This window comes from Haliotis rufescens, unplaced genomic scaffold, assembly GCF_023055435.1.
Source record: "Haliotis rufescens isolate VD_foot unplaced genomic scaffold, xgHalRufe1.0.p SCAF_8, whole genome shotgun sequence".
NCBI lineage: Eukaryota > Metazoa > Mollusca > Gastropoda > Lepetellida > Haliotidae > Haliotis > Haliotis rufescens.
In genome coordinates, this window is record NW_025964372.1 from 46,273,507 (window position 1) to 46,291,268 (window position 17,762).

The 17,762-nt window shown below is 40.6% G+C and overlaps 1 protein-coding gene across 1 annotated transcript; it reads left to right on the forward strand.

Moving 5' to 3' along the window:
* The first annotated feature begins 457 nt into the window (after nucleotides 1–457).
* On the forward strand, nucleotides 458–11,355 carry LOC124143584 (leucine-rich repeats and immunoglobulin-like domains protein 2). The gene is made up of 6 exons (XM_046512609.2): nucleotides 458–526; nucleotides 3,282–3,545; nucleotides 5,086–5,364; nucleotides 8,142–8,420; nucleotides 9,953–10,102; nucleotides 10,596–11,355. Exons 1-6 carry the CDS (start codon nucleotides 466–468, stop codon nucleotides 10,913–10,915), a joined length of 1,353 nt encoding a protein of 450 aa, XP_046368565.1. The 5' UTR covers nucleotides 458–465; the 3' UTR covers nucleotides 10,916–11,355.
* Nucleotides 11,356–17,762: the final 6,407 nt, after the last annotated feature.

A 17,762-nucleotide genomic window follows, 5' to 3' on the forward strand; every position in this document is an offset into this window, starting at 1 on the left:
TGGTTGGTTGGTTTGCTGTTTTACGCCGCACTCAGTAATATTCCAGCAATATGACGGCGGTCTGTAAATAATCGAGTCTGGATCAGACAATCCAGTGATTGATATCATGAGCATCGATCCACGCAATTGAAATCGATGACATGCATCAACCAAGTCAGCGAGCCTGACCACCCGATCCCGTTAGTCGCCTTTTACTACAAACATAGTCACCTTTTACGGCAAGCTTGGGTTGTTGAAGACCTATTCTATCCCGGAATCTTCACGGGTCTCATATAGATGGAATATTGCTTAGTGCGGCGTTAAACAACAAACCAACCAACCAACCATGTACTTATGTTTCACTACTACTACTTACAGTTATGATGTATATCAGGGTGTATATCTAGTTCCTTGTTTCGTATTGTGTTACGGAGGAAGTTAGAACAATGACGGCACTTAACGATGAGTCTTCATTGCAGTCTAACCATGGACATGGCGAGGTTCATCTGCAGAGTAGCATTTATCACAACTGTTCTCTCGGACCACCGTAAGTTCGCATCATGTACTGGCTGATTGTTGGAACGTGCTTACTATGTAGCTATTTTTGAAACTTACTGTTGAACACATTGTTTTCCCATGGTCTATCTGTAATAGTTTTCTGGAACGTTTAGGGGAAATATGGGTAATTGAACAGAAAATAGAAGTATTTCTATTGTTTAACAGATGTTTGTAGCATGTCATATTTGTTCTACTTTATCTTATGCCCGTGAAGATCCTGGTAGAGAAAAGGTCTTCAGCAATCCATGCTTGTCGTAAGAGGCGACTATGCTTGTCGTAGAAGGCGAATAACGGGATCGGGTCGTCAGGCTCGCTGACTTAGTTGATGCATGTCATCGTATCCAATTTGCGTTTATCGATGCTCATGGTGTCAGTCACTGGATTGTCTGGTCCAGACTCGATTATTGACAGACCGCCGTCATATAGCTGGAATATTGCTGAGTGCGGCGTTAAACAACAAACCAAACCAAATCATTACGTTTGTGAGACAGTTTACTGCAATTAGGGCAGTGCCTACGTGCCGGTTCATCACAACAGTTAGCTCAGCAGCCATGTTGCCTGAATAGGTTACTGAGCTCATGTACTGTGGAAATACCGTGTTTATCAAATTCAGTATGTAAGGGAGGTAATCGAATAGTAGTCAAAACATGGTGTGTGATGTCAAACGGGGAATTAATTGAGGTCAATATTGTTCACATTTCTTTCAAGCATGCGTCTGCTGATTAATACGGAAGCCTTCTAGGACCATTTGTTTATTTATTTTTTTCTTGAAATTTCAAGATATTATTTTGAAATGTCAAGATGCCATGTTGAAATTGCAAGATACAAAGTTCAAATTTCAACAGGTGCACACTGTTCCGAGGAAGTTTCTTGAAATTTCAAGATAATTAGTTGAAATGTTGCAACTTATGTATCTTGAAATTTCAACTAAACACCTGGAAATGTTAACGTATCATCATCTATATTACGGAAGCCTTTTTCTGCCAAAGATACCTATGTTTAAATTTGAAATTAAAATCTTATAAATTCAACTCATTTTCTAGATTTCAACATAATATGTATCTTGAAAATTCGACTTATTTTCTGGATATTTCAAGAAAAAAATACCAATCCACTGAGTTGCCTCTGACCACATATCCATTAAGTCGGCTCTGACACTCTGTCCATTAAGTCGCCTCTGACACTCTATCCATTAAGTCGGCTCTGACGCTCTATCCATTAAGTCGGCTCTGGCGCTCTGTCCATTACGTCGCCTCTGGCACTCTATCCATTAAGTCACCTCTGACGCTCTATCCATTAAGTCGATTCTGACGCTCTATCCATTAAGTCGACTCTTGCGCTCTATCCATTACGTCGCCTCTGACACTCTATCCATTAAGTCACCTCTGACACTCTATCCATTAAGTCGATTCTGACGCTCTATCCATTAAGTCGCCTCAGACACTCTGTCCATTAAGTCGTCTCTGACGCTCTATCCATTAAGTCGTCTCTGACGCTCTATCCATTAAGTCACCTCTGACACTCTATCCATTAAGTCGATTCTGGCGCTCTGTCCATTAAGTCGCCTCAGACACTCTGTCCATTAAGTCGCCTCTGACACCCTATCCATTAAGTCGGCTCTGACACTCTATCAACTAAGTCGGCTCTGACACCCTATCCATTAAGACGCCTCTGACGCTCTATCCATTAAGTCGCCTCTGACACTCTATCCATTAAGTCGCCTCTGACCATCCTATCCATTAAGTCGCCTCTGACACCCTATCCATTAAGTCGACTCAGACACTGTATCCATTAAGTCGCCTCTGACACTCTATCCATTAAGTCGCCTCTGACACTCTATCCATTAAGTCGCCTCTGACACTCTATCCATTAAGTCGCCTCTGACACTCTATCCATTAAGTCGCCTCTGACACCCTATCCATTAAGTCGCCTCTGACCCTCTATCCATTAAGTCGCCTCTGACGCTCTATCCATTAAGTCGCCTCTGACACTCTATCCATTAAGTCGCCTCTGACGCTCTATCCACTAAGTCGGCTCTGACGCTCTATCCACTAAGTCGCCTCTGACGCTGTATCCACTAAGTCGCCTCTGACACCCTATCCATTAAGTCGCCTCTGACACTGTATCCATTAAGTCGCCTCTGACGCTCTTTCCATTAAGTCACCTCTGACCCTCTATCCATTAAGCCGCCTCTGACGCTCTATCCATTAAGTCGGCTCTGACACTCTATCCACTAAGTCGGCTCTGACACTCTATCCACAAAACCGGCTCTGACGCTCTATCCACTAAGTCGCCTCTGACACTCTATCCATTAAGTCGCCTCTGACCATCCTTTCCATTACGTCGCCACTGACACTCTATCCATTAAGTCGCCTCTGACCATCCTATCCATTACGTCGCCACTGACACTCTATCCATTACGTCGCCTCTGACACCCTATCCATTAAGTCGCCTCTGACACTCTATCCATTAAGTCGCCCCTGACATCCTATCCATTAAGTCGCCACTGACGCTCTATCCATGAAGTCGTGAAGAGCCGGGTTAAGTCGTTAAGATCCGGGATAAGTCGTGCAGATCCGGGTTGCAACCAATGATTGCCGTAAGGGTAGACCTTATGGATGGGCTGGCCCGACCTGATCATTTTAGTGGATTGGTTATCGTCATACCCTAACGGTAGGTGCTCTCAATATCAATCACTGATTTGTCCAATCGTGACTTTTTTGTGTTTTTTTATATATTTTCAGTTGACATCATTATAACACCAACACGTGCCCCTATAAGGATAATAGAGAGAGATCAAGCCGAAGTCTCCTGTAAGCTTAAGGGTGGTAACAGCAGTTTGTCGTTGAAGTATAGGTGGTTTATTGGGAACCACATTGTCGGCCAAAAATCCAGCATCTTGTTGACAGCTGATAGGCACATGTTCGACGAAGGAAATCTGACATGTGCTGTGCTGGATACCTCCGATGTCAAGTACGGGAGTGCAACTGTGGCCGTTAGTGTACAATGTGAGTACAATACCTCTGCATATAAGCATATTGTATCAGGCACCGGATCTCTTTGGGACCGGGGATGGTCGGGTAGCCTGGTGGTTAAGGCGTTCGCTCGTCACTCCAATGACCGGGGTTCGATTCCCGACATTGGTAAAATGTGTGAAACCCATTTCTGGTGTCCCCCGCCGTGATATTGCTGGAATATTGCTAAAAGCGGCGTAAAATCAAACTTACTCACTCACTCTTAGGGACCGAACATTTGATATTCGGGGGGTGCGTTAGGGAGGGAAGACGTGATTCTTGATGGGTAATTAGGGGTTGTTGGAGCGTCTGGGGTGTGTTATTTTTTTATTTATTTATTGTGAAATGAATTATGGTTGTCATTGTTATCCCCCCGGGATAAAATGTGGGGGTATATAGCGATCAGCCAGTCTGTCCGTCCGTCCGTCTGTCTGTCCGTCCGTCCATCCGTCTGTGACGTGTCTGTCCGTAATCATTTCCTTTACCGGGCAGAACTCGAAAACCATTCAGTGTATTTGATCGAAACTTGGCAAATCTATCAGTCGCATACTGAAGTGGTGCCTTTTCATATTTTTGGATTTTTAGAATTTTTATTTTTTTAAATGTTTATTGAAAGAAGTTGGACATAGACTCCATTGGGGATGGGGTTCTTTTCCGGGGCAGAATTCGAAAACGATTCTGTATATTTGAACGAAACTTGAAAGATGTATCAGGTACATGCTGAAGTGGTGCCTTTTGCTGTTTTGTTATTTTTAAAATTTTGATTCAAAATTTTATTTTTCCTTGTATCTATGGACACAAGTTAGACTTTGCTGAAATGGAGGTAGGTGTCGTTTCTGGAGCAGCACTAAAAAACTGTTCAACAGTGTTGAATTAAACTTGGAACATGTGTTATTCAGGGGTTGAAGTGGTGCCTGTTACTATTTAGGAACTTAGATAGTTTTTTTTCCTGTTACCATGCCAAGAAGTTATATTACACTTTGACTACATCTTTAAAACTAATAGGTATTCGTCCTTGAAACTATGCACACATAGGACCACTTTGTCAACTGGTGCGTTTTGCTATTTAGGGATTGTTAGAATTTATGTTTTTTCCGTTTCCCTGGCAACAAGTTTGACTTTGACTGTTCATGTTAGTATGTACCTGACATAGAAATACAAAGATCCAATGGTATTGTTTTGATAGCTCAATATCTACTCTTGTATACTGACAGACAGATCAGACTTTACAGGCAGATAATTTGTTCTTTCGAATTTGTAGGGGCCGGGGGATTTGTCATCTTCTGATGACCCTTGCTGGTGTATGTTATTGTCGACTACAGTAAACTACGGTTATAACGAACACGCTTATAACGAACTAACGGATATAACGAAATATTTTATTTTGGTCCTGCCTATTTGCTGTAATATATTCCGTACATTTGCTTATAACGAACTACGGTTATAACGAATAAAAAATTAGTGGTCCCTTTGAGTTCGTTATAACCGCAGTTTACTGTACTATAAACCTATGTGTCATGATTTCATGTTCAAGATCCCCCCGAGGTGTTCAGCGAGAGGAGACATGCTGTCTTCAGAGGTGAAGACGCTAGCATCTGCCAGGACGTGAGTGGACACCCAACACCCGATGACTTGAAGTGGAAGAGGGTCGGCGTGAAGTCACCGTGGATCACCTCACACTGTCGCATTCGTCAAGTGAACGAATCCCATGCTGGAGAGTATCTTTTTGTCATGAATAACACAATGGCTGACAATATTCGGTATGAGACAAGGAAAGGAAGAGGCGTTCAACTGGTCAACTTGGTGGTATTGTGTAAGTATAGTTGTACCATAACCTTGCTTGTTCATGTGTCTTCGCGTCCTGACCATTAAAATTAACACCCTAGTTCTCGCTACCGCTAAACAAAGATCTGAGGACATCCCATTAGGGGTCACGTCAGAACGACCTTTCATCCGACCAGTCAGAGCGTCACTTACCAGATCATGAAAGTGACAGTCGGAATGTGATTTCTAATCATACATCCTCGAAAACATTAACACGAAATATTCCGAACGATAGTTACGGGCTTAACGACTGAATCCATACAATTCCCATCTCCCTTACATTCTTACTGTATGAATTACATGATAGTTTTAATGAAATAGAAATTCAAATTGACAAACAAAGAAAGTAATATAGTAGCCGTAAGTGTATTCGGCGTCAAGACATTCATCACTTGTTTGTTAATAAAACGGTCATTCGGTTGCGAATTCAACTCCAAGCATGGCTGGAACCACCTATCACAGTGGGGAGTTTTGACTGGTGGCAGCGATAGTATTTTGAGAGCTCATCAGAAATGAGCGGGCTACTGTAACTTGATTGACCTTTTTCACACTTTCGCCATCTTGGATCGAAAACGAGGCTTGGAGAGCATAGCTCCATGCAGTGAGAGTCGCATCAGCTCATAGGGAACAGACAGCATGTTGTGCATTTCACTGATGGACATTTTAAACAAACAAAAAATGGTATCCTCTGTATCTAATACAGAAGATATTTCACATTAAATCATGAGGTCCAACTAAAATATGCCTGTAATACACTGGAATTAGCATTTTGCTGTCAGGATCCCGGAAGTGAATCGAAAGGTGCATTTCGAGATACGTATTTCAGAAATAGATTGTTTTATCATAACCTCGTCGGCATATAGATACAATGTGACAGTACATTCAATGACAGAAGTTTTGTATCGTAAATAAACCGCATAACATGAAACATGTCAGTGTACTTTTGCAAAATTGCTCAGTCAATGCGTGGCTTGGCGAACTCTAGATCAAGATTAAGATCATGTTTATTTCACGTTTCATAGTGGTGTTTGCTGCACAACGCACTATCGTTTTGCCATGAGTCCAGTTGACAAAAGACACTTGTTCTGCTAAGATTTTCATTTTAACATATTACAATGTTAATTATGAAAATAATTTGTGTGTCAAAATAAATATTCAGAAGGGGCGATAACTCTATTCAGTGTGTACAATGACAGATGATACTTTCAAACATCACTTACTTAACTGATTATTGCCGATTGAGATTGCACCGTGCACGACAAAAGTAATAATGTGTGAACTGTTTAAAATAAGTTAAAGGGAAACTAAAAATTGATAAATATAAATAATGTATGAAATTGAGTGAGTGAGTGAGTGAGTATGGTTTTACGCCGCTTTTAGCAATATTCCAGGAACATCACGGCGGGGGACACCAGAAATGGGCTTCACACATTGTACCCATGTCAGGAATCGAACCCGGGTCTTCGGCGTGACGAGCGAACGCTTTAACCACCAGGCTACCCGACCGCCCCGTATGAAATTGAAGAAATATAAGAATTGATACAACTACCAACTTCTTGAACACCCTCACCTAATCCTGTATGATGATAGGTAATTGTATATCAAAAGGAAGCTACTAATACATTTATCCTGATTAGTTTGAAAATGTCTTGATCAGATATGAGTACAGATAAAATAATAAAAGATATAAAGGAATCAACTTCAATTGGTAATCAAGCCAAGATAAAATATATGTATCGGTACAAATTTTGTTGATGGAACAATCTGGATTTCTCATATTTAACAAAGAAAAACAAACCAAAATTTTCATATCTTTATTTCTCACAATATAAGTTTTCAAAACTTAACATGGACTGTTGTCTTTGTCAGTCAAAAGCACCTAATTAGATTCCAGGAGAAAATAAGTTTCTTGCTTGTAAACAAATGGTACAATGTGCTTTTTCAGTTCCGATAAATATTGGCCATGTTGATTTGTGAGTGAATAAGGCTTTTCACTTCCTCGTCCTATTTAAGTGAAATATGACAGGAAGCACATTTGTTGATTAAAGATTATGGCTTTTGACTTCCTCGTCCTTTGACAGGACGCACATTGTAACCATTGTGTTACTGTCAGCAGAAAGCTCCTCCAGACATCCGTCACCAGATACTAGTACTTCATTGTGTTGACTCGCTGGCCTGAAATGAATAATTCAATAATATTGTAATAATATTCCTACTTCAATAAAAAAATTTATAAACAATGCATATTCACCTTCTCCCAAAATATTGCTTATTTAGAAAACAACATTCTTCTGAAATAGAGACGTTTAAGGAAATTTAATCACAGTGTGTAACATTACATGCTACTTAAGAACAATCTTGAAGGCATCAATTCATCTGTTTCATGTGCTATCTAGCCTTCAACTTCTGCTCTCCAAGCCTCGCTTTCAAACCGGAAGTAGCGAAGTGTGAAAAAGGTCAATAATGCCCTCATATTGCTTGACGACGGGCCATTATCACGCCTGTTGTTAGGTGACGTCATAGGATTGGGATAGGTGACGTCACGTTGAATAGTGACGTCATCTGTTTTGTTCTATGAGGTTTCCATATTTGTAAAAAAGGGCCGGTGACATTCGTGTTGATTGCAGTTTATGTTTCTACTTCCCCGAGCAGTTAATTGAAAACCTCGAAATTCTGCAAATGATAATGCCCTGAAAAATAGCGTTACCCTTATAATCGATTTTGGACATAACTCTGGCTCATAACTTGAATCGTTTTTTGTTGCAGATGGTGCTCGGGCGATCTGCCCGAGTAACTACACAGCGGTTGTGAACACCACGGCGGTGCTAGCATGTGAGGTAGATGCTTCTCCGGCCGCCCACATCACCTGGTCTCGAGCAGGAGGTCCTGCAGCTCTGCCTCAGACTGGCTCCTACCTCAGGATGCCCCGTGTCCAGGTCTCCGATGCAGGCGACTATACATGCTCTGCATCCAACACCATCCGAGAGTACACCGGCAGGGTCTACACCATGAACGACTCGTGTACGATACGGCTGATTGTCCGAGGTAGGATTTGTTTGTTTGTTTGTTTGTTTGTTCGTTATACCTGATAAATCGCTGACAAGGGTGTTAAACTAAATATGTTTAATAAATTTTGTTTAACGCCGCACCTGTTGAGTGAGTGTGTGTGTGTGCGTGCGTGCGTGCGTGCGTGCGTGCGTGTGTGTGCGTGCGAGTGAGTCAAGTGGCGAGGACGGATCGGGTTTCTGGCATGCCTTAGGTCAGAAGCGAGTACTATGTTCAAGCATTCCTAAGATTGCCAATTGTGATACCAATAAACAAAACACATTCGAGGTGTTTATTCGTTAAAAAAAGTTCATGTTTCACGTACATTAGCATCAATCTATCGAGTGGTGGAAACGCACTACCTGGTTGATTGTTTATCGCATTGGCGTGGCCGTTGTCGCGTATGCCAATGTGGGTATCTTGTACTTACAACGGGGTTATATTACAATTACTGATTTTGTGCAATACCCGGATATCGAGGCCGGTATAAAGAAGACAGTAATGGAAGAATGGTAGACTGTGGCAGAAAACATTTACTGTTACACGGATACCTCATCTGAACTTTGCTGTCAACCGTACAATAACTGCAGATGCCCTATCAAGGGGCGGAGCATCCTTACCCAGTTTAAGAGGACGTACCACAAAACACAGTTAAGATCCCGGTTAAAATAGGTCTTCAGCAAGTTATTCTTTCCGTAAAAGGCGACTATACTTGTCGTAAGAGGCGACTAACGGGATCGGGTAGTCAGTCTCATTGACTTGGTTGATGCATGTCATCGTGTCCCAATTGCGTGGGTCAATGCTGATTATGTCTATCACTGGATGGTCAGGTCCAAACTCAATTATTTACAGACCGCCATCATACAGCTGGAATATTGCTGAGTGCGGCGTTAAAACAACACACAAACAACCAAAAACAAAACGAAGTTCGGTCTCTCGATACAGCAGCGCATTAGGCCAAAACACATGTCTCAAGTGACTGGCAGTGTGGTTCGCTCGCTCAATAACTTGTCTCACCCCTTGGAACACTACAACCACCTACCCATTCCAACCCCTCTGGATCCGCCAGTCACCTGTCCTTCTATCTTTGTCAGGGGGCACGGGTGGCCCAGTCGTCTAAGGCGCCGCGATTCGCTGTGCAGAGTTGCGTCCCTTGGGCACGCCAGAAACCTGTGATTGTGGGTGCGAATCCTGGTTCGCGCCGATTATGTTTCTAGGCTTGTCAGCACCATACCCGTGCTCGTGGGTTTCACCGAACTTGTAAACGTCTAAGACCTGCATCACTTCGGGCTTTTCTCCCACATTAAGCTGACACGCCGCGATATAACTGGAATACTGTTAAAAAGTGGCGTTAAACCCAACTCACTCACTCACTTTGGCAAAATGCCTGTCAGTTTTAGAAATACCATGATTCACGTAAATAAGCTACACTCTCTCCAGAATAAATATCATGTGCTTACTAGCGAAAACGTTAATATACCGCTGTATATGTGTATATAATGTATACATTGTGTCCTATCTTCCTTTTACAGGCAACTTGTCCGAAGCAGTGACCGCAGATGCACCTTCCGTCCTTGTTATCTATAAAACACACTTCATAGCTGCAAGTGTTGGGATTGTCGTTCTTGCGTTGGTCGTGGTCCTCGTTGTGGTATACGTCAGAAGGCGGTCAAAATTGCAAGGTTTGCCATTGTGAAGTATGAGTGAGTGAGTGAGTGAGTGAGTGAGTGAGTGGGGGTGCGCATTATGCTCGGGTGCGCCTATACTCAAGAAAATACGGTACTCCAGGAATAGGGCGTGGTGTTACACCACTTTATTGTACAGGCTTTCAATTGAAGGACTCTTGAGTTGTATCAGTGTAAATTACCGTAGCGGTGTAAATAACCGTATCGAGTAAATTAGACAGGAAACATTAGACCATGCTTGTCCACAAGCTTAGAGATAAATAGTTTATGATTTGTCACTCTTTGCAAGGAAAGGAAAGACGGAAAATATATTTCAACATTAAAATATTGTCATCAGCGTGACAATTTAACGTTTCATTGCATTCACTGCGGAATACCGCTTAGCAGGGCTCGGCTTCCGGCGTAGCAAAGGGAGGCTGGCAACCTCAATAGAAAATGTCAACCTACCGCTTCAGTAGGAGTGTTACTTTATAGAGTGCATGTGTTTCAGACAATTCTGAACCCGTGAGAGTGGATGGAGACAACGGCTCCTACATGCACAGCACGTACACTGGTGGAGGCAAACCACACGCACACAACTACGACGTCACCAGCGCTGGCAACCAGACCCAGCATTACTACAGACAGGTCCACCGGGACGCTGAAGGTTACTATGGAAACGTGGAGACAGCTGACCCGCAGGATTATGTCAATTATCACCCAGAAGAACACACAGACGCAAGTTACCCTGGTAATGTAACTGTACAGGAACGCAGAAATGAGTTTTACTATGGCAACGTAGACGAAACTGATATTTATCAAAATGTTTAAATCGGAATTTCGTTATCAGATTTGTATTCAGTTATACAAAGCTAGATCGTTTCTGCGTTTCTATTTTCGGTTTGGGAGGGTCACTCTGGTGTTGCTTTTAATACCGACACCAGATTTCCCCTCGGCATTTCAAGGCAGATAACGAGTTGCTGCTGGCAGTGGTTCAGTTGAGTGAGTGAGTGAGTGAGTGAGTTGGGTTTTACGACGCTTAACCCCCTGGATGCCAGAGGGACATATATATGTCCCTCCTCTACAACCCTCACTTTGAAGTCGAATAAAATTCAACATACATCATGCACACTAATACACATCACAATTTTGAATAAGGTGGGAGATTCCCTGTTCTGTGATATAATTCATTGGCTTTTTAGGCCAAGCAAAAGTACAAAAAATGACCTCTGAAAATTAGGTACTTCGTAAATGTCGCCATGTTTTACACATTACTAAATCACCACTCGCCGCGTTATTTACAGCATGTTCTGGAATCTAAATTTCGGATATTTACTCCGAGAAATGAATTTCAAAAATAGCATATTAGTGATCACGGGTATCTGTCCTTTATGAAATCACCAATGATCATTCAAAAACGTCTCCGATAACCCTAGAATCGTTTAGAATGTTTTGGAAAATACGCAAACACGAACGCCGAAGTGAACTTTCCGCCATATTGGATAGCGTTTACAAAATCACGTTTCAGGTACACCGGTTATGAGGCGCCTGTAACATCCCGTATATTCCAAACTTTGCTGCGATACACACATCCTTGAATTCCTCATACATTTTAGAATCGAATGAACAATGGTCTTTGTCACCAATACGAAGTGGCTGGATGAAATCAAGCAATATAAGTCAGGTGTGAAAACGAACGCTGTGCTCGAAACACTGCACTTGTTTGAAGTGTAAACAAAGCAAAATACAGATTTTACACACTGTAGCATTTTCTCCTATTTTGAGCTTTCCATTCGTCTATTCGTTCAAAATATTGGCTCAACATTTGCAGAATAGTCATGGGAAGAGAATCGTAGGAAGAAATAGGGAATTTAAAATAGATACATTGACAACTTCTGTTGAAAAAGCCAAATCAATGCAAAGTTACCGTCCTGTGTGACGCCATGACTGACGCAAAATCACGCACAACGACAACTGTATTTATCGGAATTTCAGACTATTTCGGTTTGTTTCAATGAAAATTATAACAACCAATAACAGTACATAGATTGTCAGAATGTTTCTGATTACTTACATGTCACATTTATGTAAATACGATCCCTGAATCAACGAAAGTCCCCTCGTAAAATCCCGCGTACTGTTGACAGTCAACACGCCATTTTGTAAAAGTCGGTCACAGGTAGTGATGTCATACGTCAACATTGTTGTACATATTTGGTAATTTCTTTGAGGTGAAGGTCTTTGAATGAGAGTGCACACGATCATTGTACCATGCTGTTTACAGTTTCAGTTATGATGTAGATTTTGCATATCTTTTATACATTTTTTCACACAATTAGATTCTAATTTCACTTTGGACATTTGTCAATGTTCAAAATGATATCATACGTAAATATCGGCCACAACATGTATGAAGGAACCTTGATAATCTCCTGTTTGTTTGAACATTGTTTACATAACAATTGATAGGTTTTTAGTGTCGCATACGATATTTCTTTCCTTTGGACAAGTGTTACAAGAAGTGTAAATGTAACTGCAGCATGTACGCATTTCTTGGGATGTGCAATCGTCAATATTTTAAGTTCATATTAGCAAAGTCCATGAATAGCCGTTTCATTTTATTTTATAACTAAAACTGAATATATTACTTTTACAACCAAAAAATCGGTAAAATAAATGCACACATTTCTGAAAGAACTGTCTTGGTCTTGGAACTGTTTTTGATGTCGTTTGATACACAGAACAGTGATATCTAACGATTCGCCAGGTGCGTGTTAGTCACACACATTTTACGAATTATTCCTCTCGTTTTGCATTATATAATCAATGGGTTCATTCTTTTTTCAATATTGTGATCACGGGATATTAAACTGTTTACTTAATTTCTCCAGATATTTTAAAATGTATAAAATAAAATCCATGCCAGGTACCCCGTTGGTTCAACCTTATACGATTATCCTGATAATTCTATACCAATATGATAGTGCTTTCTTGGTATCTTTTATTGTTTCATTCTGAGACGAGATGAAGAGAAATACTAACCATGATAATGAACAAATATATGTCCTGAATATAATTTTGGTTGTTTTGAAATATTCTTTTGCGAATTTCATAACGTAAATTGATGCCAAACAGGTGCGTGTCCTGTCCAATTAAGATACACGATAAACTATCTAATTGTTTACATATTCAAGACATTATTTACTTGGTGAAAGCAGTAATTTTATGTTGTGTCGAAAAAGCGTCAAATTCCGTTTTACACATCGAGATTTTCCAAACCATGAACGAAATTTATGGGAGATATATATAAATCAAAATACCAGTGTCGTCTTTCTCCGACGTTATCAAAGACATAAAACCAGCCATGACGTCAAAAGGAATGGTGTTATTTTAGGGTTTTTCATTACATTTGATGATAAAGCTAGTGCTCCATTAATAATGGTGCACCATAAGTCAAATTACACTTACACACTCAGGAGAATGTTGGGATATAAGGACTAAGTTATAGGTTAGATAGGGCCATCCATTTCTCTATTACCTCTTTTTTTATGAAGTACGATTTCATCATTTCTTGTGGGTTTTATTTATAAGAAAACGTATACAGTTTCAATATCGATATTTGTGTTGGAATAGTTTGGTTCCTCGTGAACGAAACACAACGAAAATACATTGTCCTTACCCACAGCTAATTCTCACCAATTGACCTGAGTTACAATAACCTAGTGCTAAGCATAGCGGAGTTATGCCCCCTTTTCTTTGTACGCGTGTAACCTCTCGGTCGCCTTTTGACGTCATAGAGAAAAATCAGTTTTCGTCATTTACGGCATGCTATTTTTGGCATTAAATGTATGTCGTTACACATACGCATATAACTCCATTTGATATATAGTTATGTCGTTCAGATATTAGTCAGTATTTTGTTCGCTGACAGTTTCCGTAAAGCTTCGAAATATAAAAAATCGTCGCACAGTACTTTTATCGATGTACGATAAAAAGCGGAGAAATTTACTGTTTTTCAACGCAGAATAAATTCTAGGACAACACTTAGAAGCGTATTTCTTTCAAACTGGTTTGATATTTGCAGTTAACTTAACACCATCAAATAGGAAATTTAATATTCTCCACCTCTGCGTAATTTTATAGCCAGAGGTAGATCCAGTGCCGCGTGAGCGCAATTTTCGCACAACCTTCACTTTTCCGATCTTAGGAAAATGTGCGTCAGAAAAAAAACTCGGCATCCAGAGGGTTAAGCAAGATTCTAAGCAGCTATAATACGGCGGGAGGCACCAGACATAGGCTTTAAACATTGTACTCAAGTTGGGACTCCACAACGGGATATTAGGGCAAAGTTTATACATGTAGTAACTCACTAAGAACGCGATTTAAATTGTTTGTTGAGATCCCAGCTGAATCGCTCGGTCCACAAAGCGATCAAAACTTTAGAGAGTTGACGTCATAAATAACAACGGTGACGTCATAATGTATTTACACACTCTAGCGACGATTTAACAAGTGTAGGGAGACATTTGAATTCAAATCTACAGTATTTGTAAACTAGCATTGTAACATTTACGATTGAAATGACAAATCTATATTAATACATTCTAGATTCGATTTGAGTTTCATCAATCGGATAAACATTTGTTCTTTTTTCCAATCTCTGCTACTGGTATACAATTTATCAAACGGAAAAAATACCAAATTTCCCGTTTCCGCAATCATCAATGTGTTTGCAGACACTGCATCGAACATTAGGGCCTCTAATCGGCTGTTTGTGTACAGTGACTCGATCTTTTAATTCCATGCCGGTTTCACCGATGTAGTTTTCGCCGCATCCCGAACATCTCATAACATACACCACATCTTTGCTGCAGCAGTTCATGCCAGCTTTCAGACTGAAACTCTTGCCATTTGCTAAAAAGGAAAGTTGTACTTTCACTTATGATGTTACACGCGCCGCTGCTTGGTGTGTTACATGTACATCTAATAACACATGATACACTCTCTGTACAAGAACACTTGGAAGGACAAAGAATTTGCTTGACATTTTTTGGTTGCCTGGTACTTTTTATAATTTTAATTATCTTCAGTCCTTGTTTCATTTTATCGCATTGCTGTAGAATTGGGAGGTTGTCCCTAATGACCGGCATGATATCACAGTTATTAGGATTGAAGGTGGATACAAACGGAATAATTTGATCGCCCACTGATTTATCATTAGGTTTCAAGAGAGCATGTCTTGGAATTTTTATCGACTTTTGTCTGCGTCATTTATGACGCGAAGCGGATATCCTAGCTTCTTGAGATGCCCAATCAATTCTTTCAATCTTAAGTCTCTTTTACCCGTTTCCCACACAATGGTGCATACTCTCCGCGCAAGTGAATAAGGACTGTTAGCTCTTGTATGCCTGGGGTGACATGAGCGAATTGTTAGATGGGTGTCCGTTGGTTTGTTAGTGCATATCGGTTTTCAGTTTCGTATCTTCCTTAACTACGAGGACGTCTAGAAATGGAACTTCGCTGTTTCTAAACTCTAAAGTAAAATTGATCAAAGGATGGGGCGATTTTAAAATATACGTCAGTCCCTAAAATTGATTGTACTTACGATCGGCTTATTCAGGAAGCGATAAGGTTGTCGTAAGTCAGCGCATATTGACTGTTAAGTGTTGGCTTCCATTTCTCCATTGCTAATTACCTATCAGCGCCAATTATTTGCTTGCTTCCCTTGTTAAAAAAGGTTTCAACCTTTGTTATCTTAATTCTTTTGATGTTCTTACAGGTATAATATATACATGTATATGTTCTCTGCCTCGTAGCATTTATTGATGAAGCAGTAAGTACTAGTACTAGTATCTACTCCGAAACGTTGTGTATTTCATAACAAAGAAGACGACATCCATAAATTCTCTTCCTTATGTGTATCACATTTAAATGCCTTTTAATGACTTCATCAAGCTGTAGGATTTCTTTTTATCATTTTATCTTCAATGATGTTGCCTCCTTGTGTTGCATGTAATCTATCTATTTTTGACATGTGGCCATATCAATATAACGCACGTTGTCCCTTTCCTGTTAGATGTCCGTTTTGTTAGATGTGAGATCATATAAATAGTGACAGTTTAGCTTACAAGATACCACAAGGAAATCTCCAACACATAACAAGGAAATATACATACAATGCATCTAACGTATACTAGTACATGAAATTCAATCTTGGGAATGCCCTGAATCGATGGAAAACCCCTGCGTGTTTTACCTCCGTCACCAATGATTCCGTCGCCTACTGTCTTAGCTAAGATCCCTATCGTAAATAAGATACCGTTGAGATGGGTTTAAGACAGCTTCAAGAATAACAGTCGTCTGAGGGTTCGCAATTCACTATGCATTGTTGCGTCCCTTGGGCACGCCAGAAACCTATGATCGTTGGTTCGAATTCCGCTTCGCCCCGATTATGTTTCTAGGTTTGTCAGCACTTTACCCGTGCTCGTAGGTCTCACCTAAGAGGAAAACATCTAAGACCTGCATCACTTTGGGCATTCCTACAGTAAGCTGATTCGCCGTGATATGACCAGAATACTGTTTATCGCGGCGATCCCAGGTATTAATTTACACACATGAGCCATTTGAAAATTAATAATTTCACCAGGCTGCTTAAACCAATCGAAACTTGAACGTTGCGAGCTTACCAACAAGAGTACCGTGTTGTCAGTGACACGATGTACGGACACAGTGAGGTGGCAGCTCTCAAACAATAGTTACTTGTGAAGCTCAACCACTCTGAAAGGAAACGCAATTCATGGTGTCAGCATTATATGATCTCGCAGCGGCGAACAATACTCGGAAATAGGCTATTGGGCTTTCAGTTGAAAGAGAAATTCGAAATACTTGACACATCCCACTACGAATGTCTTATTTGGAGTATTTCCACTTGTCATTGTGGCATCACTTGTGCTTTGGATTCATGCTTGTGTTACTCATGTAATTACGATTTTAAATGTTAATACAATCGAAACTTGTGTCGAACTTGGATGTGTCGAATTCCGGTTGTCTTGAATTCACCTTCCGGTCCCTGCGCTTTCCTTCTACATTTATGATACTTTTTACAACAAAACACAATATTACGTGATGCATGTATTTTATTATTTGTTTCGTTCAAACCAGTATGTTTAGTATGAAACCACAGGTGACTAGATTACTTGTAATTATCACTCATAGTATAATGTTTGGTATTCGAAAATTCGCTTTGCTGGCTGTCTCGAACCCCGGATAACTCGTACCCACGATTTCGAAACATCGAGGTTGAACTGTAGATATGTCTGTTTTTGTTGTTTGTTTGTTGTTTAAGTCCGCACTCAGCAATATTCCGGCTATATTTCAGACAATCCAGTGATTGACACCATGAGCATCGCTCCACGCAATTCGGATACGATGACATGCATCAACCAAGTCCCCTAGCCTGACCCTCCGATCCCGTTAGTCGCCTCTTACGACAAGCATGTGATCAACGGAAATGGCAGTACTTATTTTGCGATGAAGGGTTGTTGAGCAAACCAGTGGTGTGTGTTTCCTAACACCATATGATGGACTGAAAGGTTCATGCAACAGCATTCTTGCTAATAATTCGTTCCAACCAGTACCACAAGCCAATTCATTCTTGTCGTAAGAGGCGACTGAATAG